Source organism: Myxocyprinus asiaticus, chromosome 43, assembly GCF_019703515.2.
Source record: "Myxocyprinus asiaticus isolate MX2 ecotype Aquarium Trade chromosome 43, UBuf_Myxa_2, whole genome shotgun sequence".
Lineage (NCBI taxonomy): Eukaryota > Metazoa > Chordata > Actinopteri > Cypriniformes > Catostomidae > Myxocyprinus > Myxocyprinus asiaticus.
In genome coordinates, this window is record NC_059386.1 from 30,932,078 (window position 1) to 30,958,413 (window position 26,336).

The 26,336-nt window shown below is 38.3% G+C and overlaps 2 protein-coding genes across 2 annotated transcripts in view; one reads left to right on the top strand and one right to left on the bottom strand.

Annotated features, from left to right (window-relative positions):
- The first annotated feature begins 2,803 nt into the window (after positions 1–2,803).
- On the top strand, positions 2,804–5,757 carry LOC127433682 (caspase-3-like). The gene is made up of 4 exons (XM_051685775.1): positions 2,804–3,100; positions 3,647–3,810; positions 3,981–4,107; positions 4,342–5,757. Exons 1-4 carry the CDS (start codon positions 2,881–2,883, stop codon positions 4,659–4,661), a joined length of 831 nt encoding a protein of 276 aa, XP_051541735.1. The 5' UTR covers positions 2,804–2,880; the 3' UTR covers positions 4,662–5,757.
- A 13,555-nt stretch (positions 5,758–19,312) lies between these two features.
- tcf7l1a (transcription factor 7 like 1a) overlaps positions 19,313–26,336 on the bottom strand; it is a 41,896-nt gene continuing 34,872 nt past the window's right edge. Inside the window, exons 5-12 of the mRNA XM_051686092.1 lie at positions 24,892–25,027; positions 24,356–24,458; positions 24,054–24,137; positions 22,694–22,837; positions 22,410–22,569; positions 21,547–21,654; positions 21,376–21,427; positions 19,313–20,458 (exon numbers count right to left, since the gene is read on the bottom strand). Coding sequence (XP_051542052.1) covers positions 19,977–20,458; positions 21,376–21,427; positions 21,547–21,654; positions 22,410–22,569; positions 22,694–22,837; positions 24,054–24,137; positions 24,356–24,458; positions 24,892–25,027 — 1,269 coding nt within the window. The 3' untranslated portion in view covers positions 19,313–19,976. The remainder of the gene's footprint in view (positions 20,459–21,375; positions 21,428–21,546; positions 21,655–22,409; positions 22,570–22,693; positions 22,838–24,053; positions 24,138–24,355; positions 24,459–24,891; positions 25,028–26,336) is intronic.

Genomic DNA, 26,336 nt, shown 5'->3' on the forward strand with positions numbered 1-26,336 from the left:
TCTGCTGCCGCCTTCAGGTCAGGAGGGGACACAAGTCACACTTTACTCCAGTAAACATTTGTCAGACTATGTTTATATTGGAAAGTCAGTTTCTGTATAGGCACAAATCTCGAAGTCTTTGCTACAAAAACCTATTAAACATTTCCACCGTTATCGCCCATGGGAACCTGCTGTCTATATTGACATTTGAGAGGAATAATTTTGACATATGAAAGCTGTCTAATATAAAATCTTTATTATTATTATTAATAGCATTATTAATAGCATTATTAATCTTTTACAACACAATTGGCTTTAAAATGAAGGCAAGCTATTTTATGGCTTTTCAGATAAATAAAAACAGTTAAACAACAGGGGGGGGGGGGGGGGGGTGTTCATCTATTGTCATTAGGTTACAGTAATGAAATGTACGAAATTACAATATGTAAAACACGTGAAAACATGCCTCAATGGTATTTATGAGAAATGCATGTTATGTGTGCTTTATATGTTGAAATTTCATACAATTCTTTAGCTTAATTAAAACTGGCTTTTTTATTTTAGTTTAGAGGATAGAATTAACACACACACACAAAAATAAATAAATAAAAAAACAAACAAACAAAACAATTGAATTTAAAAGAATATTCCAGGTTCAATACAAGTTAAGCTCAATCGACAGCATTTGTGGCTTAATGTTGATAATGTTGATTACAAACTTTTCTTTAAAAAAAAGCAAAAATCAAGGTTACAGTGAGGCACTTACAATGGAAGTGAATGGGGCCAATTTTTGGAGGGTTTAAAGGCAGAAATGTGAAGCTTATAATTTTATAAAAGCACTTACACTAATTTTTCTGTTAAAACTCATGTTTATTTTGGCTCTAAAGCTGTTTAAATAATCTTTTTTGTTATATCTTGGCAACAAAGTTGTAAAATTGTATATAACTTCACACAAAAAAGTTTAGTAAGTGATTTTATCACACTAAAATCAGGTTAACAAGCATATTGTATAAGTCATTTGGTTATGCTTTTGAAATATTGAGTATTTTAACATTTACAGATCGGCCCCATTCACTTCCATTGTAACTGCCTCACTAGAACTGATTTTTGCTTTTTTTTAAAGAAAAGGGGGGCCAAGTCTAAATTAATTTTGTGGTAATCAATATTATGCCACAAATGCTGTCAACTGACCTGAACTTGTGTTGAACTTTGTGTTATGACTTTTGGATAAGTTTCTGTTTCAATTTAGGCCTATAATAAATGCAGAACTATTGAAAATGATAGTGGAAATACTTTTCAGTACCTTTCACATTGAATCTCTGTTACTGTTAGTCAGTCTTTTCCCTGAATGTAGCTGAATATATTTCAGATATTAAACAATGAATAGGGTGTAGGCCTACAGTCAATAGTTCAAAAAAATTTTTTTTCAAATCCTGCAATGAACACTGTAGCTGAAGAAAACAGATATCACACGTACATCTATGATGTGTCTGTTTTAGATCTTTTCATCTTGAAAGCGTCACAATTTAATTAACATCTACTATACATCTTAAAAAGATCAGATTTACAAACATTCTAAATCATAAACATCTCAAAGACATCTGCTGAATGTCTTATTGACATCCGAGCCATACTTATTGACATACTTCTTATAGACATCTTGCAGATGAGCAAACAACGTAAAAAATACATCTTCCAGATGTAAACACAAACATCACTCAAGATGTCTGGGTGATGTACGTGTGCTATAAGGGAAAACTAAATTCAGAAGGAAACACTCAAATGCCCAGGTAGACAGAGAGATAAAAAGATAAGTTACCTTTTAAAGAAATCTGACAGAGAAGGGAATACTGCCAAGTAAAATGTCAGTGATGAAAGGAATGTTTCTTTGGTGCTATGCACGAATGCTTCTTTCCTCCAGCAGTGGTATTGAATGTTGGTTTTAAATTAGAATAATATATTTCAGTCCTTCAAACTTAAATTCCAATTTCATCATGTTTTGTAATAGGTTTTGGGTAAACAATAAAATCACACTAGCATACATTTAGGCAAGTGTCATATATTATAAAGGGATATTTGAACTAAAGGGTTCTCAAGGTACAATGTTATTTAAAAAAAATGTCTGGTTGGGGCACGTTGTCACATTTTCATTATATTTACTTAGCAAATGTTGTAATTTCATACACTTGATTAATTACAATTATTGTTAGATAAAATAATGGTTTGATATTTTTGTATTTACCTTTTACATTGTTTCATTAATTGTTCTGTGTTTCATAATGTTTTAAAGCATTTTTTTTTAAAGCCTATAATAGGCAATCACAGACTGCTATTAGGGCATATAGTTGCAGTAGTTCAACATGTGTTCAATGAATGCAGTATCTTTTATCCTGGGCAGTTATGGTGGAAATATTCGATTGCATTCTCGGAGATAAAACTTATGTGCTTATGTGCCTATATAGAAACTGACTCTCGAAAATAAACCTACCCTTAGAAATATTCACTGGAGTAAAAGTGTGACAACTAGCCCCCATATCTTTTCTGTTTTGAAACCCAACTGACATCTTCCCTCTTACCTTACAGCAAACATTTGCAAGAGCAAATACAAGCACCTGAAAAGATGATAAAGTGCTTTTTATTAGCTTTTAAGCTTCCAGGCTTTGAGTCATATCAGAGAGCCTGGAATTATATAATTACAAATGATGACACAAAGGTATTGTAAAAGAAGGATGTGTTCATACATGCTGACAGACATGCAAATGAGGCTCAGAGGATGGGCTTGTACAGTATATATATGATGCTCAGACAGGCTCATAATGTAGACTCTCCTAGTGAATTGAAATTATTCTCACACAGTTAGTGATTTCATTAGATTTCAGTGTTTAACAAAACAGAGAGAAAATGTCTGTTTGTAAATTTCCTTTCACAGCAAACAAGAGCTTGAAGAACAGGGCATTAATTGTGTCTGTGGAACACTTCTATCCAGGTGTGGCTCTGACGAAGCGGCCGGGCGTAAAGAGAGACAATCAGAGACTTCACAAAATTCTCACCAAACTCGGCTTCTCAGTGGTCATCAAACAAGACCTAGAGGCAGAAGAGATCTATGAAGCATTCAAAGCAGGTAATGTGTGTCCATCATAATATATTGATCTGAAGTCTAACAATTAAATTCATATGAACACTTTTACACAGCATAATTTGATGTTTCATATTTGCAGTGTACTTTTTGTATTCTACCGTGTGAGCTCCTCTATAAAACATGTTATAAAGTAATATACTGGGGACAAAGTCAATGTTTGTTACAAATTGTTAATAATGCTGGCCTCAATTATCAGCAAACACAGATTAAACTGCAATGTATCTCTGATATGACCTCCTTTTTTGAATGGCAAAACAATGAGGTATTATGCCTTTGAGCAATAAAACTATTAATCAACCTATGACTAAAAGTAATTTAAGCTGAACTGTGAAGGCATATGTGATTTGTCTTCTCAGTGGGTTTGATGGTGAGACTGTATCATTATTAATGAATCCAAATACTACTGTTTATAATTACAGCTTGTGCTCACTTTGAGGGAGCTCAAAAATAAACTTGCGTAATCCAATCCACATCTATTGGATGTCATTGGCTTTAACTAATTCTATATGATGTGTCTTCTATTCTCAGAGAGCAAGAAGATGGTCAAAGATTGTTTTGTGGGTGTCATATCCAGCCATGGTGAGGAGGGTGTTGTGTTTGGTGCCGATGGATGCCCTGTGAAACTGGCAAAGATTTACAGCTACTTTGGAGACCCATCAATGGTGGGCAAGAACAAACTCTTCCTTATACAGGTAAAAGTTTATCCCAAAGCTGTTAAACAATATACCTAAGCATGAGCTTGAGCACGTATTCATGGCTGTCCCATAGTTAACATTACAATCCAGTTTAGAATTCCATAAACACATGAAAGACTGGAATTTTCATTGAATGTATGTGATTATCGTGACCTTCTGGTGTGCAGGCTTGTCGAGGAAATGAGTTGGATGGAGGTGTGGAGACAGACTCTTCGTTCTCAGAGGAAGAGGAGAGCATGTCTGAGCTTTTTTCAATTCCCATTGACACCGCAGTCATGTACGCCACAGCCACAGGTCAGCATCTCTTTGTCGATTTATAATGTGCTGGATGATAAACAAAAAAATGCTTACATAGGGTGTAGATGTTACAGTCACACGTATGTATGCCACTGGTTTAATATTTAGTTTCTAATGCAATGACATTCATACATTTTTAAGTGTGACTTAAGTGTCCAAATACTTAAACTTTATAGCTTCCTCACATTAAATGTTCTTTACTGACATGCATGTACTGCATTTGTTCTGTAGGTTACGGTGCATTCATGCATCCTTTGGGCTCAGTGCTCATTCAGACTCTCTGTGATTTGCTGGAAGAGGTAGGAGGTCCAAATCTAGAGCTCACACGACTCATGACTCGCCTGAAATACCAGGTGGCCTACAACTTCCAATCAAGAGGGAGACTGTTGGGTGGCAAAAAGCAGATGCCATGCTTTGTGACCCGCTTTACCAGAGAGGTGTTTCCATTTGTGGACAGCAGAACGGCCACAGCAGAAGACTTGAGCTTGAGCTTTGTAGCCACACAGCTTATCGTTGAACCCAAAAGATCACGGAAAAGCTCCATCAGCTGAAGATTGTGAAGAATCTGATGCAGGAACTGCTTTATCTTAGAGAGCCATCTCTGAGACATCTCTCATATTATCTCATTTGAGACTGATAATAAAATACATAAAGTGACGTAAAAGTTACGTAGGCAGCACAAAGTGGGTGGTTGGGAAAGGACTAGGATTTTTTTGTTGTGTCTGTTACTTTTATTCATTGTGCTAAAGTATTTGCAGTGTATTTCATTTTTTTTATTTTTTTTATGTCAAATAAGGTAAAACCTAAATTATAAGAACAGAACATGTTTTTGTAAAAAGCTTGCAACTGTTCATCAACATATGTGATATTTCAATAAAACCTTCTATTTTTAAATATTGGGTTAATTATTGAATTGCGATAATTTACTAAATTACATTTGGTAGACGCTTGTCCAAAGCAACTTACAGTACTGTCAAAGTGTACATTTCAGCAGTCCATACATTAGACACAGCTGTAGACACTACCTTGTGCACATTTACATTTATGTCTTTGGCAGACACTTTTATCCAAAGATGCATTCAAGGTATACAAAACATTTTACTAATAAGTGTGTTCCCTGGGAATCGAACCTATGATCTTGGCATTGCTAAAACCATTTTCTTCAGCTTAAAATGAAGTCTATTGCAACAGTCACTCATTTTATTGAACTACTGATTCTGGCAAGTTTTCAGGTTATAATAAACCTGAATGGTTGTAACTGTATTAAAAATAAAACTGAAACAAGGTAGTGCCCAGCTGTCTGATACTTATTATGTCATGGTTATACTTTGCCCTTGATATATACTGTACTTTTAGGTGTGAACAGGTACCGCACAGTCTGTACTTTTGCAAGTGCTCATGTGATGGTGAATAACAGTTGACAGCTAATCCAGATTTGCTGGATTTCATCACTTCACTGAATGTTTGTCACGAACACGAAACTGCCAGATTCCATCTGTTTAAAATTATGACTTGTGTATGTTCTCTTTGAGTCATCTGGTATGTTAATTGCATGAGTTAAAGTAGTTCTTATTTCACAGGCTACTAAGCATTCTGTTACTCTTTTTAATATTAACTACATTTAAAAGTGTGTTTTGAAATTTTGGCACTAATGCATTAAAGAAAGATATAGAAATTGTAAAATAAATAAATAAATATTACAGAAAGCTGAATCAATTGTGTTTCTGTCCTGTTCTACTTCAGAATTTATTGTTTTACAGTGCATCCGGAAAGTATTCACAGTGCTTCACTTTTTCCACATTTTGTTATGTTACAGCCTTATTCCAAAATGGATTAAATTCATTTTTTCCTCAAAATTCTACAAACAATACCCCATAATGACAACATGAAAGAAGTTTGTTTGAAATCTTTGCAAATTTATTAAAAATAAAAAACGAAAAAAATCACATGTACATAAGTATTCACAGCCTTTGCCATGACGCTCAAAATTGAGCTCAGGTGCATCCTGTTTCCACTGATCATCCTTGAGATGTTTCTACAACTTGATTGGAGTCCACCTGTGGTAAATTCAGTTGATTGGACATGATTTGGAAAGGCACACACCTGTCTATATAAGGTCCCACAGTTAACAATGCATGTCAGAGCACAAACCAAGCCATGAAGTCCAAGGAATTGTCTGTAGACCTCCGAGACAGGATTGTATTGAGGCACAGATCTGGGGAAGGATACAGAAAAATTTCTGCAGCATTGAAGGTCCCAATGAACACAGTGGCCTCCATCATCCATAAATGGAAGAAGTTTGGAACCACCAGGACTCTTCCTAGAGCTGGCCGCCCGGCCAAACTGAGCGATCGGGGGAGAAGGGCCTTAGTCAGGGAGGTGACCAAGAACCCAATAGTCACTCTGACAGAGCTCCAGTGTTTCTCTGTGGAGAGAGGAGAACCTTCCAGAAGAACAACCATCTCTGCAGCAGTGCACCAATCAGGCCTGTATGGTAGAGTGGCCAGACGGAAGCCACTCAGTAAAAGGCACATGACAGCCCGCCTGGAGTTTGTCAAAAGGCACCTGAAGGACTCTCAGACCATGAAAAACAAAGATTGAACTCTTTGGCCTGAATGTCAAGCGTCATGTCTGGAGGAAACCAGGCACCGCTCATCACCTGGCCAATACCATCCCTACAATGAAGCATGGTGGTGGCAGCATCATGCTGTGGGGATGTTTTTCAGCAGCAGGAACTGGGAGACTCCTCAGGATCGAGGGAAAGGTGAATGCAGCAATGTACAGAGACATCCTTGATGAAAACCTGCTCCAGAGCGCTCTGGACCTCAAACTGGGGCGACGGTTCATCTTCCAACAGGACAATGACCCTAAGCACACAACTAAGATAACAAAGGAGTGGCTCTGGGACAACTCTGTGAATGTCCTTGAGTGGCCCAGCCAGAGCCCAGACTTTAACCCGATTGAACATCTCTGGAGAGATCTGAAAATGGCTGTGCACCGACGCTCGCCATCCAACCTGATGGAGCTTGAGAGGTCCTGCAAAGAATGGGAGAAACTGCCCAAAAATGTGTGCTAAGCTTTTAGCATCATACTCAAAGAGACTTGAGGCTGTAATTGGTGCCAAAGGTGCTTCAACAAAGTATTGAGCAAAGGCTGTGAGTACTTGTGTACATGTGTCTTATTTTTTTTTTAAATTTGCAAAGATTTCAAACTTCTTTCACATTGTCATTATGGGGTATTGTTTGTAGAATTTAGGAAAATAATGAATTTAATCCGTTTTGGAATAAGGCTGTAACATAAAATGTGGAAAAAGTGAAGCGCTGTGAATACTTTCCGGATGCACTATACAGTAAGCTATACATGCTGATACCTAGAGGGTCACACAGTTTAGACTTTAAAAACAGGTTTTGGTCCGTCATACAATTTTCACTTTATACTGATGGGTCAGATAATGTGGTAAGGGAAAAAAGCAGTCTATCAAACAGATGAAACTTGACAGTGACATTTTTAATTTTGCCAGACTAGTCAATGTACAGAATATGTAGAGTAGAGAGATTACGTATGTTTTATTCCAAGAGACCTTATTCAGCGTAGCGCCATTTGATGGGGAAATACAATTCCTGTCTCGTTTCATACCCTGTGTCAGGGCTGGTTCTAGAGTCAGTGGATCTTGGTTGTGTCAAGAAGGTGAAGTCTAGTGAGATTTGACAAAAGTCTAGCGGGAGTCACATGTGACTTTTACACAGTGTGTTGTGTGTGTGTGTGTGTGTGTGTGTGTGTGTGTGTGTGTGGGGGGGGGGGGGGTTTTTTTTGGGAGTCCCACAGAAACCCTACCCCTAAAACAAGCCCTATCCTTCGTAAATCTTTATCACAAACTAAAAGGTCCCGGTAACTTGTCTCAGCCTCCAATAGGCTCAAAGATCAGAAGTTGCATGCTTTTAACAATATAAGTGTCTTAAACACTATTGTCCACTTCGGTTTTCAGTAGTTCCATGCACACTGTGTTGGTACAATAGACAGTCTTGCAGCCTATTACTAATTCGTAAAGTGTTTAAAGTTACCCTGATGGCACACGTACATCATCCAGATGTCTATTTGATATGTTTTCATCTGGAAGACGTATATTTCAGATTGTTTGATCATATGCAATACGTCTTTAAGACATCTGTTATGAAAATCTGCTCTTTAAAATGTTTATCAGGTGTTAATAAGAATGCAATACTTTCCAGATGAAACACTCTAGTTTTCTGCAATGTTTTGAACATCTTGGCGTTATGTGTGCTATCTGGGTGAGTTAAGAAGATAGCAGGCTGAAAATAGGTGCTTTTGAGCAAAAAATGTCGTTAGATTTAGCAAAGTTTGTGAGGTTCAAGGGATAGTTCACCCCAAAAGGAAAATTCTCTCATAATTTACTCACTTTCATACCATCCCAGATGTGTATGACTTACTTTCTGCAGCAGAACACAAATAATTTTAAGAAAATATCTCCACTCTGTAGGTCCATACAATGCAAGTGAATGGTGATCAGACCTTTTGTAGCTCCAAAAATCATATAAAGGAATCTCCACTTACACTTTCACATTGGAAAGTTACATGTGGTGCCTGTTTAGTTTCACTTTCACATCTCACCCACATCTATCATATCTCTTCTGAAAATATGGATTTAACCACTGGAGTCATATGGATTACTTTTATGTTTCCTTCTGTGATTTTTGGAGAATTAGCCCACTTCTAGTGCTGCCCATGCCCAGTGGGCGGCTAATGTTGTCTCAGATTCCTATAAGACCAAAAAAAAAATAATAATTCCTCGAGAGGTTTATGAAGTTTTCTCTCTTTTTGGAGACATTTAAAAAGTAACCCATAATTATTTTACATTTATTGATGGCAAGATCAGTGTTTTTATGTCGCTTTGTTAGTGATTTCAGACCAGCCATAGGGGAGACCGAGTTCAGTTGTAAAGTTTTGACCAGTTATGTTACACTGTGCTACAACTGTACACGCTGCATAAGAAAAAAATGGTAGCAAATGTTCCCTATAGAGTTTTGTGAGTCTTTTTTTAGTCAGAAAGCTTAGATAAGTAAGCCAGACAAATAAATGAATGAATCAATTGGTAGAAAGCCAGACAGACAGACATTATTCAGTGGTATAGACAGATTGATAGATAAATAATAAATACGTGCATTAAAAAAGGTGGAAAGGGGCTTTTTAATAGCTTTAGATCAATCAGTTTGACTTGTCAGGGAGCTGCCAGTGTTGCATACTTCAAGGTGATGATGACACAAAGTTATTGCCTAGAAAGGAAACTCTCCATATATGGCATGGACTTAAAGGCCTACATGTAAATAAGGACCATTTAGGCAGGACTTACGTAAGTCGCTAAGATATATAGTATACAATAATGATGAGGCTCCTAATGTACACTCTCCAACTTATTCTGATGATTGCATGAGACTTCAGTGTTTGACAAAACAGAGGAAAAAATGTCTGTTTGTAAATTTCCTTTCACAGCAAACAAGAATGTGAAGAACAGGGAATGAATTGTGTCTGTGAAACACTTCAGAACAGCCGCAGCACAAGACTTGAGCTTGGGCTTTGTAGCCACACAGCTTATTGATGAACCCAAGAGATCACGGAAGAGCTCCATCAGCTGAAGATTGTGAAGAATCTGATGCAGGAACTGCTTTATCTTAGAGAGCCATCTCTGAGACATCTGTCATATTATCTCATTTGAGACTGATAATAAAATATGACATAACATCACGCAACATCACAATGCAGCAGGAAGTGAGCTACTGGACAAAGCTGTGTGTGACCTGCGCTTGTGTGGCGCTCCATTTAAGTCTGTGAATTTTCTTAACTATGGGACTTCCTATATTTTTTGGTTTACATGTATTGCCAAAAGTTTGGCTAATGTTAAACTTGATCATCATCAAATTGTTTGGAACTCTTTGTCTGTAACATGGGATCTTCCAATACAATTCTGCATATTGTGTATATAGTTATACTGTCACTACATGACTGCACTGTTGGTGTACCACACACAAGATTTAAACATATGGAATATGGACAAAAAGTTATTTGATTTGATCAATATGCAAAGAATTATTAGAAATGACTGATCAAAAATTACAATGCAAAAATTGATAAATAAATGAATAAATACAAATAAATAATTTGGCAACACTTTTCAATAAGGTTCCATTCGTTAACATTAGTTATGAACTAACAATGAACAGTATATTTTTTACAGCATTTATTCATCTTCGTTAATGTTAGTTCATAAAAATACATTTGTTCAATGTTAGTTCATGTCAGTTCATAGTGCATTAACTAATGTTAACATATACAACTATTGATCTAAAAAATCTATTAGTATGTTGAAATTAACATAAACCAAGATTAAGAAATGCTTTAAAAGTATTGTTCATTGTTAGTTAATATTAACAAATGTTGTTAACCAGTGATAACAAATGTAACCTTATTTTAAAGTGTTACCAATATGTTTTTGCTACAAATGCATTTAAACATACTTTATTGCAACTGTCAGAAATTTTATTAAGCTACTTATTCTGGGAAATACTACCATTTTGCAAAGTATTTAAAATAAAACTGAAAGGTAGTTTGAGTTTATGTGTCTGTGACTCAGACTAAGTCATTGTTAAACTTTGCCCGTGCTATGTTTACTTCAACATGTGAACAGGATATTACACAGCCTGTACTTTTGCAAGAGCTCATGTGATGTAAATCAAGGTGTGCAGTAAAACAGAGCCGATAGCAAATCCAGACTAATGGGATTTCAACAGTGCACACGGCCTGTTGATCACAGATGCTAATGCCAGGATTCATCTGAAAACATTTCACTGCTTTCCCTGTTGACCAGTTTTTATGCTTTATGTATTGTTTTGTTAATTGTAGGCTTACAATAGTTGATATTTTGCTCTTTAAATCATGATTATTAAAACAAAGGTCAATGTAATGTCACACTCTATGTGGTATGGTAATCTCAACGTTGTGTGTTACAGGGAAGACATCCCTCCCTCATGTGGTACCCTTCCTGCAGGCTCATCCTGACATGGCCCTCCAGCATGACAATGCCACCAGCCATACTGCTCGTTCTGTGCGTGATTTACTGCAAGACAGGAATGTCAGTGTTGTACCATGGCCAGCAAAGAGCCCGGATCTCAATCCCATTGAGCACGTCTGGGACTTGTTGGATCGGAGGGTGAGGGCTAGGGCCAGGGCCATTCCCCCCAGAAATGTCCGGGAACTTGCAAGTGCCGTGGTGGAAGAGTGGGGTAACATTTCACAGCAAGAACTGTCAAATCTGGTGCAGTCCATGAGGAGGAGATGCACTGCAGTACTTAATGCAGCTAACAGTACTGACTGTTCCCCCCCCCCCATTATTAATTAGAGAGTACGTTTTTTTGTTGCTGAGTTGAGAATAGGTGAATTCGTTGAATGTAGTGCGTTTAAACAAAACACCAAGCACGTTGCACATACACCTTAAGACAACATCGCCATCTACTGGCGAAACGCCATTAACGCGTGACATATATTTGTCACCGCTAGAGGGCAGTTTTGTAGCGCACCGATATTAATTTCTCTCTCGTGTTTAACCTGTCGACTGGGACTTAAAGGAATAGTTCACACCATAATGAAAATTCTCTCATTATTTACTCACCCTCATGCCATCCCAGATGTGAATGACTTTCTTTCTTCTGCTGAACTCAAACAAAGATTATAGAAGAAGAATATCTCAGCTCTGTTGGTCCATACAATGCAAGTGAATGGTGACCAAAACTTTGAAGCTCTAAAAATCACATCAAGGCAACATAAAATTAATCCATATGACTCCAGTGGTTTAATTCATGTCTTCCATTTAAAGTCTTTTTTAGCAAGTCAGTCCACTCAGCGGCCATATTTGAAACAGCTATTTTCTATATAAACAAACAGCATTCGAGTGCAGCTCCTATCTACTTGAATGAGGAAAGACCGAAATCTCCAAAATGGTTGGTCAAAATTACAATCAAAGAAAATTTTTAAACTCAGCAGTAAAATCTAACAACACTGATATAATAAATTGTGCTTCTTCAATTTACGCTAAAAAAACTGAATTTTCCCGGCTTATATAACTAATATGCATGCATGTTTTTGAGTTGATTGACAGGTGATGTCTATATCTATAAGGTTACAGGTAAAAGGCTCTTTTACCTTTAAGGCAGGACTTCCTTTTTACATCCATTGACCGTTGGGCATTACAATTTCTCCAATCCATTTAAATAGAAGTGGCCCGTCTCTGCTAAATAGTTTCTGCCAAAATATTAACACATTTTTCACTGTAGGCTCCATCTTGCAATGGCACGATCATGATTTCAAGCTCGATTACACTTCCTAGGGCTCGACGCATGTGCAGAATGCTAGATGGCGCTAGGAAGTGTAATTGAGCTTGAAATCATGATCGCCAAGGAGACTGCTAATATTAAGATTTTTTGTGAAAATGGAGGCCTATTTTCACCCAAAACCGATTGGATCGCTTCAGAAGACGGATAAAAACACTGGAGTCATATGGATTACTTTTATGCTGCCTTTATGTGATTTTTGGTAATTCAAAATCTTGGTCTCCAATTACTTGCATTGTATGAATCTACAGGGCTGAGATATTCTTCTAAAAATCTTCATTTATGTTCTGCAAAACAACAACAACAAAAAAAAAGAAGGTCAAACATCTGGGATGGCATGAGGGGGGAATAAATGATGAGAGAATTTTCATTTTTGGGTGAACTATTATTTGGAGATTAGAGAACTTACAGTGACTAATATTACGTTTTAATTGACCATTATATTTCTGTATTTTGTCCAAATTTGACAACTGGCGAAATGTCATTAAATCACCTGACCGAACACCCTAAAACAATATTGGTCACCACTAGAGGACAGTCTCGTAGCGAAACGACATTATTTCCTCTCATGTTTCATCCAGAGGACTATGGGATGTTAAGAGCTTCATTTCTCAATTATATATTTACTTTTAAGGATATTTTTATACAGTGCCAAGTAAATTTTTAATTGATCGTTTTTTTCCTGCATGCACAATCGTGCCCCAATTCGACAAAACATCGACATCTGACGGTGACGGATCTACTAAAAGATACTTATTCATTTATGACCACTAGAGGGCAGTGTCGTATTTATGTAATGTACATATACGAAATCTAGAAATATACCTACGAAAAAGACCCACATTTCCAATCAGTTCTAACATTTGTTGGCAAATATATCATTTAATTGTATAAAACTGGATAACGGCATATTAAACAACTACAGGCCAGTTTCAAATCTGCTTATCAGCTAAACAAATTCTTAAACTCAAATGGCTACTCAGATAATTCCAGTCTGGTTTTCGACAGCATCACAGCACAGAGATAGCACTCATAAAGATAATAAATGATATCTGGTTAAATACTGACGCAGGCAAAATATTAGTGCTGGGTTTATTTGATCTCAGTGTTGCATTTGACAGTGTCGACCACAAAATACTCCTAAACAGACTGGAAAACTAGGTAGGGCTCTCTGGGACGGCCCTCAGCTGGTTCAGGTAATATCTAGTTGCGAGGGTTACTTTGTAAACATAGGCAACTATGAATCTGAGTGGACATCCATGACGTGTGGAGTACCGCAAGGCTCAATTCTTGCACCACTTCTGTTTAACCTATATACAGTGCATCCGGAAAGTATTCACAGCGCTTCACTTTCTCCACATTTTGTTATGTTACAGCCTTATTCCAAAATGGATTAAATTCATTAGTTTCCTCAATTTTACAAACAATATCCCATAATGACAATGTGAAAGATGTTTGTTTGAAATCTTTGCAAATTTATTAAATAAACGAAAAAAAAAAACAAAAAAAACCCATGTACATAAGTATTCACAGCCTTTGCTCAATACTTTGTTGAAGCACCTTTGGCACCAATTACAGCCTCAAGTCTTTTTGAGTATGATGCTACAAGCTTGGCACACCTATTTTTGGGAAGTTTCTCCCATTCTTCTTTGCAGGACCTCTCAAGCTCCATCAGGTTGGATGGGGAGCGTCGGCGCACAGCCATTTTCAGATCTCTCCAGAGATGTTCAATCGGGTTCAAGTCTGGACTCTGGCTGGGCCACTCAAGGACATTCACAGAGTTGTCCCGGAGCCACTCCTTTGTTATCTTGGCTGTGTGCTTAGGGTCGTTGTCCTGTTGGAAGATGAACTTTCGCCCCAGTCTGAGGTCCAGAGTTCTCTGGAGCAGGTTTCATCAAGGATGTCTCTGTACATTGCTGCATTCATCTTTCCCTCGATCTTGACTAGTCTCCCAGTTCCTGCCGCTGAAAAACATCCCCACAGCATGATGCTGCCACCACCATGCTTCACTGTAGGGATGGTATTGGCCAGGTGATGAGCGGTGCCTGGTTTCCTCCAGACATGACGCTTGCCATTCAGACCAAAGAGTTCAATCTTTGTTTCATCAGACCAGAGAATTTTGTTTCTCATGGTCTGAGTCCTCCAGGCGGGCTGTCATGTGCCTTTTACTGAGGAGTGGCTTCCGTCTGGCCACTCTACCATACAGGCCTGATTGGCGGAGTGCTGCAGAGATGGTTGTTCTTCTGGAAGGTTCTCCTCTCTCCACAGAGAAACGCTGGCGCTCTGTCAGAGTGACCATCGGGTTCTTGGTCACCTCCCTGACTAAGGCCCTTCTCCCCCGATCGCTCAGTTTGGCCGGGCGGCCAGCTCTAGGAAGAGTCCTGGTGGTTCCAAACTTCTTCCATTTACAGATGATGGAGGCCACTGTGCTCATTGGGACCTTCAATGCTGCAGAAATTTTTCTGTACCCTTCCCCAGATCTGTGCCTCGATACAATCCTGTCTCGGAGGTCTACAGACTACATTCCTTGGACTTCATGGCTTGGTTTGTGCTCTGACATGCAGTTAACTGTGGGACCTTATATAGACAGGTGTGTGCCTTTCCAAATCATGTCCAATCAACTGAATTTATCACAGGTGGACTCCAATCAAGTTGTATAAACATCTCAAGGATGATCAGTGGAAACAGGATACACCTGAGCTCAATTTTGAGTGTCATGGCAAAGGCTGTGAATACTTATGTCCATGTGATTTTTTTCGGTTTTTATTTTTAATAAATTTGCAAAGATTTCAAACAAACTTCTTTCATGTTGTCATTATGGGGTATTGTTTGTAGAATTATGAGGAAAATAATGAATTTAATCCATTTTGGAATAAGGCTGTAACATAACAAAATGTGGAAAAAGTGAAGCACTGTGAATACTTTCCAGATGCACTGTATGCTCCCACTAGGCCAAATTATGAAAAAGAGCCAAATTGTGTACCATAGCTATGCAGATGACACCTAGATCTATCTAGCCCTATCGCCAAATGACTACAGCCCCACAGATTCTCTGTGCCAGTGCACTGATGAAATTAAAAGTTGGATGTGCCGAAACTTCCATCAGTTAAACAGACAAGACAGAGGTCATTGTATTTGGCAACAAAGGCGAAATTCCCAAGGTGAACACATAACTTGACTCCAAAGGTCTAAAGACAAAAAATCAAGTAAGGAATCTTGGTGTCATTTTGGAGTCAGACCTTAGTTTCAGTAGTCACATCAAAGCAATAACCAAATCAGCCTACTATAATCTAAAAATATAGCGAGAATTATATATTTTGTATCCAGTCAAGACTTAAAGTAACTTGTTCATGCATTCATCACCAGAAGGATGGACTACTGCAATCGACTCCTCACTGGCAAACCCAAAAAGACCATTAGACAGCTGCAGCTAATTCAGAATGCTGCTGCCAGGGTTCTCACCAGAACAAAAAAGACTGAGCATATCACTCCAGTACTTAGGTCTTTACATTGGCTTCCAGTTACATTTAGAATTTATTTTAAAGTACTATTACTCATTTATAAATCACTCAACGGCCTAGGACCTAAATACATTGCAGATATGCTTCTTGAATATAAACTGCGTGAGACTGCGTTTATGCCACCCGCAGCTAGAACCAGCTTCCAGAAGAGGTTAGATATGCCCCAACAGTAGCCACATTTAAATCCAGACTGAAAACACATCTGTTTAGCTGTGCATCTTTTGACTGAGCATTGTGCTGGACTTCATGACTGCACTGATTCATTTTGATCATTCTATTTTATTATTTTAACAATTTAGTATTCTTTTTAATTATGAAAACATAATTATTAAGCATATCTGCACTGTATTTAGGTCCTAGGCCGTTGAGTGATTTATAAACGAGTAATAGTAATTTAAAATCAATTCTAAATGTAACTGGAAGCCAGTGTAAAGACCTACTGGAGTGATATGCTTATATATTTTATTTTATTTTACTTTTTATTCTTATTTCATGTCCCTAATTGGTTTTTAACCAATTTATTTTTATGTATCTTGTATTTTCATTATTGTTTTTATGTAAAGCGCTTTGAATTGCAATCGTGTATGAAATGTGCTATATAAATAAACTTGTCTTGCCTAAAACTTCACACAGCTTTGCAAAACATACAGCTTAAAGCCATTCTTAGCACCTTGATTGTTTCCTGGTCAACTGTCACAACAGTCTGGAATGTGTCATTTTTGTGCACCACAAAACCACAAATGGGCTGTCCTGGTCATCTCATAATTGCAGGTCTACTGCCTTTGCAGTTTCCTTGAGAGCTGACAAGACCCAAATGAGCAATTCTAGAGAGACAACAAAGCAGTGTCATGTTAAACTATTTTTGTTTTTAACTTTTGATTAGCATTCATGATATTTGTCAAGCTGAGGATGATCTAAACAGTTGAACCATCAAAGAACTTTCCCCCCCCCACACAGTTCTCTGAGACCAGTCGAGTGGGACCCACTCACCAGTGGAGCTCATCTCACAGTCTCTCTGTTGCCTGATTTTCAAATGCCACAGGCTTTACATTTTCAGTTTCATCACGGTAGGAATCGCAGTAACATATTTAACTCAGTTTACACCGTCATGTCACTTTATGACATACTTTTATGATTATAATAATCCTTTCACAGCAAAACAGACCAGCCTGGCCAGGCTAAGAGACCATCTAACCACCTTAGGCAGGTATAAGCTTTTTTCCAGCAGGGATCTGGATCCCCGAAAGTGGAAAGTGTAGTTTGTGTCTACAGTAAACAAACTTAGCATAGCTAGCAGGCAACGAGCTCTCTATCTACCCAGTTGCTGCCCCTGAAATGCTCGTATCTGTGTGAATTTCAGTGAGACCTAATTGCTCCTTCTTGGCAGCCATTGGCATCCCAGGGGCCACAGACTCTCATAACAAGACTTCCATGCCTTTTGCTAATTGAAATAGCTAATGAGATCTCAGGACTGACTTTCCAAGCCTCTTCATTAAAAACAGTGGCAGTATGTCAAAACACATAATTGTGCTGTAAACGTGTGGAAATATTTGAAGTGTGGACACTGCTTTTACAATTTGTGTTTGGGGAAAAAGCAGATGTGCTCATTTACAGATGTCTGAAAGTAACATGTTTTATGCCCTTGTAATCACACAAAGCTTTGTGATCTACCTCGCACACATGCATCTCCGAGAGATCTGTTTTACATCTTTTCATCTGGAAAGCATCATAATCCAATTAACATCTGCTAAACATCTTTGAAAAATTGGATAAACATCTCGAAGACATCTGCTGAATGTCTTATTGACATCAGTGGAAACGTATAGATGGATTCTGGACTGCACATGTACATCACCCAGATGTCTATTTTGATGTGTGTTTACATCTGGAAGATGTATTTTTTATGTTGTCTGCTCATCTGCAAGACATCTATAAGACTTATGTCAATAAGTATGTCTTGGATGTCAACAAGACATTCAGCAGATGTCTTGGAGATGTTTATGATTTAGAATGGTTGTAAATCTAATCTTTTTAAAATGTATAGCAGATGTTAATTGGATTGTGATATTTTCCAGATGAAAAGATCTAAAACAGACATTTCAGAGATGTAGATTAGCTATCTGGGTACATAAAAAATACTTATAAAAACACTTCAAATAGACGTCTGGGTGATTTACGTGTGCTATCAGGGACTATAATGCCTATTCAAAATGCATATTTCAACAGAAAAGCACATAACTGACAGTATAAAACAGAGATAACATGAAAAAAATGTAAAAGCCACATTCCTAAACTATTCTTAGACACCACAGAGAACGGCCATTTTTACGCACCTCTAGGGAACAAGAGGCACACAGCTCTTTCGACAATGCTCGGATTGGAATAGCCTACTACCATCCTACTCGTACTATTTCTGCATTATGCATACTGTGCACATTATTCACATTTGCCATGCTACAACTGCTAACAAGTGCAGTTTACAACAGCATACAGCACAGAATAAAGTAAACGTATTCCACAAATCAGTGCACTTAACCTTCAGATTCCAGTGTGACAAATGAACCCAAATTATAATCAGCCTTTTTTTCTTCTTTTTTTTTTTTTTTTACGTCTCTTTGACTCATTATCGTATCGAGCCACCAAGAGTTAATACATTTCCACACAAAATTGGATTTTAGTGTGTCGCATATAATAGCAAGTCTGGAACGCTGCATCGATCAATCAGCATCCAGGACTGGAACTATCTGTTTTATAATTTTCTTAGGCTACGTCCACACAAATATGTTTCAATTTGATAACACATTGTTTTAGTTACATTTACGCCTGTTATGCACACTAGAATGCTGTTTTCCTCCACCAAAAACTGAGCGTTTTGAAAACCGCACAGATTGGAATACTATGATGTTAGGAAACTTACTTTCTTTTGCCGAACCCAAATGAAAATTTTATGAGAATATTTCAGACCTGTAGGTACATACAATGCAAGTGAATGGTGACCAAAAGTTTGAAACGCAAAAAAGCACATAAAGGCAGCTTAAAAGTAAAAACATACGTCCTTTTTCACTGAAAATCTTCAAGCTCGATTACACTTCCTATGTTCCAAATCTTTGCTTGTGTTCTACAGAAGAAAAAAAAAGTCATACACATCTGGGATGGCATGAGTGTGAGTAAATCTTGAGAGAATTTTCATTTTTGGGTGAACTATTACTTTAGGCTGCTCTCCAAGAGTATTTTTGCAACATGATTAATGACAGATTAACATCATAAATAAGAGTTTCCGACTTTCATGCAACAATGGATTATATAATTTAGTTCCTGCAAATCATGAGTTCTTGCATTTTACAGATACCACATCGTGACTCCCAATTAGATAAATGAACGTTGTCAGCATGTCTGATACTGCTTCTATTCAGAGGATCTATGTTGCATTATTTAGTGTCCACCAAAAAGACAATGCAGCCTTTAGAAATAACTTGATGTTTATTAGCTATGGAGTCTTAGGAGAGTCACACACACAGGGTTAGGAAAAGGGTGAGATGGTACCAAAAGCAAGAAGGAATAAAAAAACAAAAGAAAGAAACAAACCAGTAATGAAGAGTAAACTCCTAACTACCATTAGACTGAATTGAACTAAAACTACAAATTGTATTTTGTCAAGTTTGTCTTAAAAAAATGAAACTTTTATACATTTGTTTTTTATACAAGTAGCAACATTGGAGAATCACGTTGGAAAAGGTAACCGTAAGGTAATTTACAAAAAAAATACACTTGTTTTAAAGAGAAAAGCAAAATAGAGGGGTGGTCAAATATTGACCAATAATTTTTCCTTTTCATTATATCTTAAAAACGTGGACTAGCATCTATAAAAAGGTTAAAAAAAAAAAAAAAAAAAAAAAAAAAAAGCAATATACAGCTGTAAAAAGTTTATTTTGTCGTTTTATTCCATTCACTCCACTGATTTGGTGACCAGGGAGAGTGGTTGTGTCTGAAGCAAGGCATGACGGGAATGTAGGGCTGCCTGGTGGAAAGGCGAAGATGGGGACAGCAGAGACGGGGGCAGAGAGGTGAAGGGGATGGGGCGGGAGAGGAGGGCTGCCGACTGGCTGTGGAGAGACATGCTTGGATGGGCGGAAACCGAGGTGGTTGAAGTGGGCGAGGAAGAGAAATTGGAAGTGGAGCTTGAACCCGAGGGTTTCCCTGGCAGGGGGAAGTGGGGATAGTGTGCTCGCCCCTCTGGTTTGGTCGTGAGGGACAGCGGCTGTGCCTGCTCAGAGTGAGTGGCCGCAGGGGCCGCCGGAGATGCCAGGGCAGCGGAGGGTGTCGCAGGCGAATCCAGCATGCTGCCGTGAGAGGAGGTAGGGCTGTCACACATTTTCTCAGATGGCAGGTACTGGATGCACTGCTTCTTGGGTTGGGGTGAGAAATGACCTGCAAATAGAATTTTTTTTAAGAAACTTTTAAAATGCTGCATGCGGAACAGGATGGAAAAGTAAAAATAAACTTAAAAGGTATACTCCATGTTCAATACAAATTAAGCTCATTAGACAGCATTACCACAGAAAATAATTTAGACTCATCCGTTGTTTCATAAAAAAAAAGAAGCAAAAACCAGTCGCAGTGCAGTAAAATTACAATAAGGTACTCACAATGGAAGTAAAGCCACAAGACGAAAACATTATACATGTTAACATGATATTAGTGTGATAAAATCTCTGTTCTACATGTTTCGAGCTCCATAAAAGTAGTCCATTAAACTTGTGAGCTATATTCTTACTGAAGTCTTCTAAAGCCATATGTTAGCTTTGTTCAATAACAAACCAAAATGTAAATCTCACTAGTGCTTGCGTATATAGGTGACATGTGAAAATCAATGCCATTTGGCATCACTGATGTCAAACCTGGTGCAACACGTCTTCATGTGCGAAGCGCAAAAAAGATTTGAGTGCTACAGGGAGAGCAAGATTTTCTGTGAATAATGATTTAAATAATACAAAATAAAAAAACAATTTGTCTTTTTTTTGGTGTACATTTGTTGTAAGGAAAAGAGCAGCATTAACTTTCATCAAAACGTCCCCTTTTGAGTTCCACGCAAGAAAATAATGAGTAAATGATTACAGAATATTCATTTACATTTCTGGGTGAATTATTCCTTTAAGAAAATTCAGGTTATAAAGACAAGAGCCAAAACTTTCATCATCTAACTCCTACTGACAAAATAAAACAAACGAACATGATCTGTGAGTTGAGTGATCAGACCACAGCATAAAACTCCAGCGAAAGATGACGCATACAGAGAGAGAGAGAGAGAGAGAGAGAGAGAAATACAGATGGTCAGTGACACCTACTCTCTGGTGGGGAGTCAGGTTTAATGTCTCTCTTCCGTTTCTTCCTCTTTCCCTGTGGAGAGACATGATTTGGACAAAATTAGAAGTTTGATTAAGCAAACTCCTCACACAGCCAAAAACAATAAAGCTGAACACATCATGATTTTAAGTGCAACTCTGCAGTCAACATACGTAGTTATCTCGCGCGGACCAGCCTGGATAAAGCTGAGAATGCAGCTGTCGTTCTTTCCTGGCAAGTTCGTAATATTTGGCCTGTTCCTCACGTGAAAGAGAGTGCCACTGCGGAACAGAAGTATATCAAATTTCACTCATTTGAATCATCCGTTAATAGTTAATCCAAAATGAAAATTGCAATTATTTACTCACCTTCATGTTGTTTTAAACCCATAAACTCTTGCCATACAATCATAGTTCATAGCGACCAGGGCTGTCATGCTGTAAAAAGGCCCCTGAAAGTTCCATAAAAGTAGCCTGAATGACTTGTACGCTATATTCCAAGTCTTCATAGTTTTGTGCTAGGAATAGACCGAAATTCGTTAGTCGCGATATTCCTCCACCAAAGCATGTGATTAGTGTCTGCATCTTAGTTAAAAATGGCATGCCAACTCCTCATACGAGCAGTATCTGAATGCAGTTCACCTTTTTTAAATTCTGAATGCAAACGTGGGCTAGACTTTCAGGCCAAGATTAAATTACTTGCATTTTGGTCTTTTCCTTACACAAACAAATCGTGTGGCATTAGAGGACTTGGAATATAGTGCCCAAGGATGGTGCCTTGGCATTCTTTTTGAAGCTTGAAATCTTCAGTGTTCATTTATTGTAACTGCACAGAGTAAAAAGGACCAGTACATTCTTAAAATGTTTCTCTTTTGTGTTTCTCAGAAAAAACAACAACAACAGCATATGGGTTTGAAACAACATGAGGGTGAGTAAATAATGTCAGAACTTTCATTTTTGGGTGAACTATCCCTTTAAGACGAGATGAATAGAAACACACTAATGCATCTTGGCATAATGGAGTCGCAAGCTCTCACCCTCCTGCCCAGGATCTGGTTAATGGCTGCGCTCTCTTTCAGCGTGCATTCGGCAACAACTTTGGCCCTCATTTCTTTCATGTAGAGCATGAAGGCATTTAGGGGCTTCTTGATGTGAGGTTTCCTCTCTTCCTCTTTCTTCATAGGCACTGAGGGCTTTCTGTATGGGGTAACAAATGGATTCAAAGACAGCGTGAGTAAGAGAACAACAGAGAAATGACTGACAGAGAGTAATGGAGGTGTAAACAGTACTGTGTAAATAGTAAAGGAGACGAGAGACTGACCCATGTGCTGAATTGCTGCTGTTGTCACCGCTGGGCTCCTGTTTGATGGCAGGAGACACAATGGCGGGGTGAGGGATGCCCGTGTGGTGCAGGCCGTGAGGAGGATGAGGCACCATGTGAGGAGAAAAACGACTGGATACCAGACTAGAGAGAGAAAGAGAGAGATTTATAGTCAGTGATACTCAAATACCCAAAATTAAGGCAGACCGATACACAGACAAATCGATACCATGGTACAGAACAAATCATATACGTACAACATGTTATTTATGGTACACCAAGGTAATTCTAAGAATATCATTGCATTATCACGATACATGCCAAAAACAAAACAATTATAATGCCATGGTACTTTACACAGACAGGACAGATCCCTTACAAAATGTTTTTTGTACCACTGTACAGTGGTAAAATATGGTAATACCATGGCACTTTGATATATGGAACTATGGTACCATATTTATATAACACTGTATTTATGTGGCACTCCAAGTTACTTCAATTAATTCCATAAGAACATGTACTACCATGGTACTTCTTTTGCAAAAGACAGACAGACAGGCAAAGTAACCGTTGACAATCTCTAAATATATGAAGCTGTTAATTGGTCTCTGTTCAACCTAGCAGCCGAATCTGGAAAATTCTGCAGTCAGGGCTTGCAAAAAATTATAACAGCTTATACAATAGCAGCATTGTTGAGATGAGAAAAAAACACTGCATTCCAATCTGTGATTTGCACACTCTAGTTAAACGCATATTTCCACTAGACTTCAGAATTTCACTGTGCCACAAAATAAACGCAAGCAGAAACTGTTCTTTCTCCTGTTACAGAAACAAAAGGAGCTCAGTCATAAACCAACTGTGAAAGCACTAGTGGCATAAATAAAACTCCATGTATTTAACCATGTGACTTTTGCATATCACGATTATTTCCCCATCACATTCAAGCTGAACTACTGAAACAATTGTTAAATTTGAAGTTTAGAAGTTATCATCCTCAACTTTGGTTTAATTTGGTAACTCGTTTTTTTTTTCTTGTTTTCTGTAAATTACTTCGCAAGTCATACACAACATCTTTGTTTTTGTTTGCTTTGTTTTTTTCTAAAGCGAGAGAAAGCATTACCGATCTGAATGAGATAAACCACTTCAAAAAGATATCCTTTTAGAAACATCCAATAGGGTTAAGAATGAGAAAAATGCTGATGCCTAATTATTGAGCAAAAATATATTAGTAGCTTCTTGTTCTAGGGGGAGATTATGAGATCATGCTGTCTGCATAGCATGTGTAATAATAAATGCAGGTTTAACTTTAAATAACCATATTCAAGCAGAAAACAAGGTCCTGTTTGCTGTTACATACCTAGACATGGAGGCATTCATGGCGAGTGCAGGGTAGGGGTGTCTGAAGCCTCCGGGAGGGATGGAGTACATATGTTGTCCTTGCCTGAAGATAAAAATATATTCCATTAGCAACAGAATACTCAAACAACTTGCTACAGCAAAATCAAAGAACTGCACTGGACAAACAGATGCTATTTTTGCTAGGGTGTGAAGAAGTTCTAAAAATAGCTACAACTTGATTACATCATTTGCACTGTAAAAAATAAAAGGTTGTAATTATGTATTTCAAGAGCACAGGGTTCAGACTAGAGGCAGACTTACTGAGGAACAAGCCATCCTAGAGGGTGAGGAATCTGTCCAACTGCCCCAGGAGAAAGAGGGTAATATGGGGACAGCTCTGATGGGTGGGGGGTCCTTGGTATGCCTGATGAAATAAGTACCGATAAGGTAAACCAAAGCCTCCTCAGTAACAAGAAAGTCAAAGGTGAATTGCGAAATTCTGGCACCACATGTGGCATCAAACAGAGTTGAAAAAAAGAATTACGAAGTTTAACACACTTGTCCCATCTTTCATTGCATGGACAAACAGGTAGTCCCGCCCCAAACTCGTGCCGTTGGTTAAGCCAATGTTGTTATGTCAAGCCTAGTCGAGCTGCTCAAACAGATTGCAATTCCATTTGCTGCCACTAGTGGTGCAGAAATTCCACACCACCTACTTGCATGCACACATTATTGCAGTGAACCCTATCTTAACAAGTAGTGACTCAGCTTTTTTGGATTCCAATTATTTTTCCTTTAAACTGATAACAGAAGAGTTATGGTGTCTCAGATAGCTAAACCCAGGCAGTGGAGCTTACCTGTCTTTGGGTCGAGAATCTCTGGCGAAAGGTGAGAAGGGGGCGTCCCGGGGGAGAAGTGTTCATTGCTGTATGTGATCAAGGGTGTGAGGGGGTGAACGTGATGGGGGTGTTGTACCACAGGCACCTTGTTGGACTGAGAATCAGAACAAGAGAAAGAAAGAGGTGGGGAGGAAGAAAAAAAAAAAGATAAATATGCATGTTTAAACAACCAAAAACACAACCAAAAAGAAAAGAACTAGCCATTAAACCTCATTATTTAAGAGCGGCGCCAGAGTGTTTTAAAGAACAAAAGGTCTCGGCTGCAGTGTTTACTTTCCCCTACTTCTCCTAAAGGAAAATAAACACCAGTTGGGCATTTGACCGGCTGTATGGTGGGTGGGAGAAATCACACCTAACGCCCCTAGCAAGCAGCGTTCCTCTCATTTAGCACACCAGCAACCACTCTGCATGAATTAGGGAAACGTTCTTCTGCCTTGTTACATTGTTACTTGCTGCCACTTGCCATAAATGTTGCTAGGGTGGGCAGAAGGGAAGTGCCAGTGACGCAGGTGCAACACCTCCAGGGTTAAGCAGGCGGCCAAATGCAGCACCTGTTGTAGCAATCCCTTCAATGCTCAACAGATTAGGAATATGTATTTAGAGTGTTACAAAAGCACAAATTTGGAAATCTCAGTGCTACCTTTGGTTTTTTACAGGGAGACACTGCTTTTGAGTCAAAACCGGATGACCTTGTAAGGAGTGTTGTTAGAAAAGTCTCCTCTATTGTGGGCAATACCAACCGCAAACAAATATCTGAGAATGCAATCCATAATGCAACACAAGTATTTGTTGTATTCTCATCGTCACCACAAAGGTTGATATGGCGGACATTACCGTAAACTGTGGCTGTGTCTAGAAGGTAACCATCCGGCTGGGAAAGTGTTCTGAGTCTCATTGCTGTTGGGGTTAATTTAGGGATAGGGTTAAGTTAAGGGTTAGGTTTAAGGGTAGGTGTAGGGTTTCTGTGGGACTCCAAATAAACACAGAGTATGAATGTTGCATGCGACTTTCGCAAGACTTTCCCCAGCCAGACGGGGTTACCTTCTAGACACAAATAGCTGACGTCTTTTACAGTCAGCTAGCTACCCAAATAATGTCACATCAGGTTTAACATCACAGACATTTAAAGGTAACTCTATTGCCCCTTTGAGTACTGAGGGACATTACCGCCTCATTAACAAAATAACGCACATCAAGTATGTGCAAAGGGATTGGGCACTTGGAACAGGTTGGCAAAGCATTTGTGTCTGAGTTTGGGCTCTTGTGTAATGTTTCTGGCAAAAAATGACCAACTAATATTAGCATATAATTTACTTGCATACATCCAGAACTAGCTACATAAATACAGCAGCAGCACTATAATAATACTAGAAGCAGCACTGCTGTGATGTGTACATAAGCCA

What these genes read in the sequence shown, in the direction of transcription:
- LOC127433682 (XM_051685775.1), top strand. Translation starts at nt 2,881, where the DNA reads ATGTCTGTTTGTAAATTTCCTTTCACAGCAAACAAGAGCTTGAAGAAC. An exon ending in CTATGAAGCATTCAAAGCAG is followed by an intron (nt 3,101 to 3,646) that starts GTAATGTGTGTC and finishes TTCTATTCTCAG; the next exon opens with AGAGCAAGAAGATGGTCAAA. An exon ending in ACAAACTCTTCCTTATACAG is followed by an intron (nt 3,811 to 3,980) that starts GTAAAAGTTTAT and finishes TCTGGTGTGCAG; the next exon opens with GCTTGTCGAGGAAATGAGTT.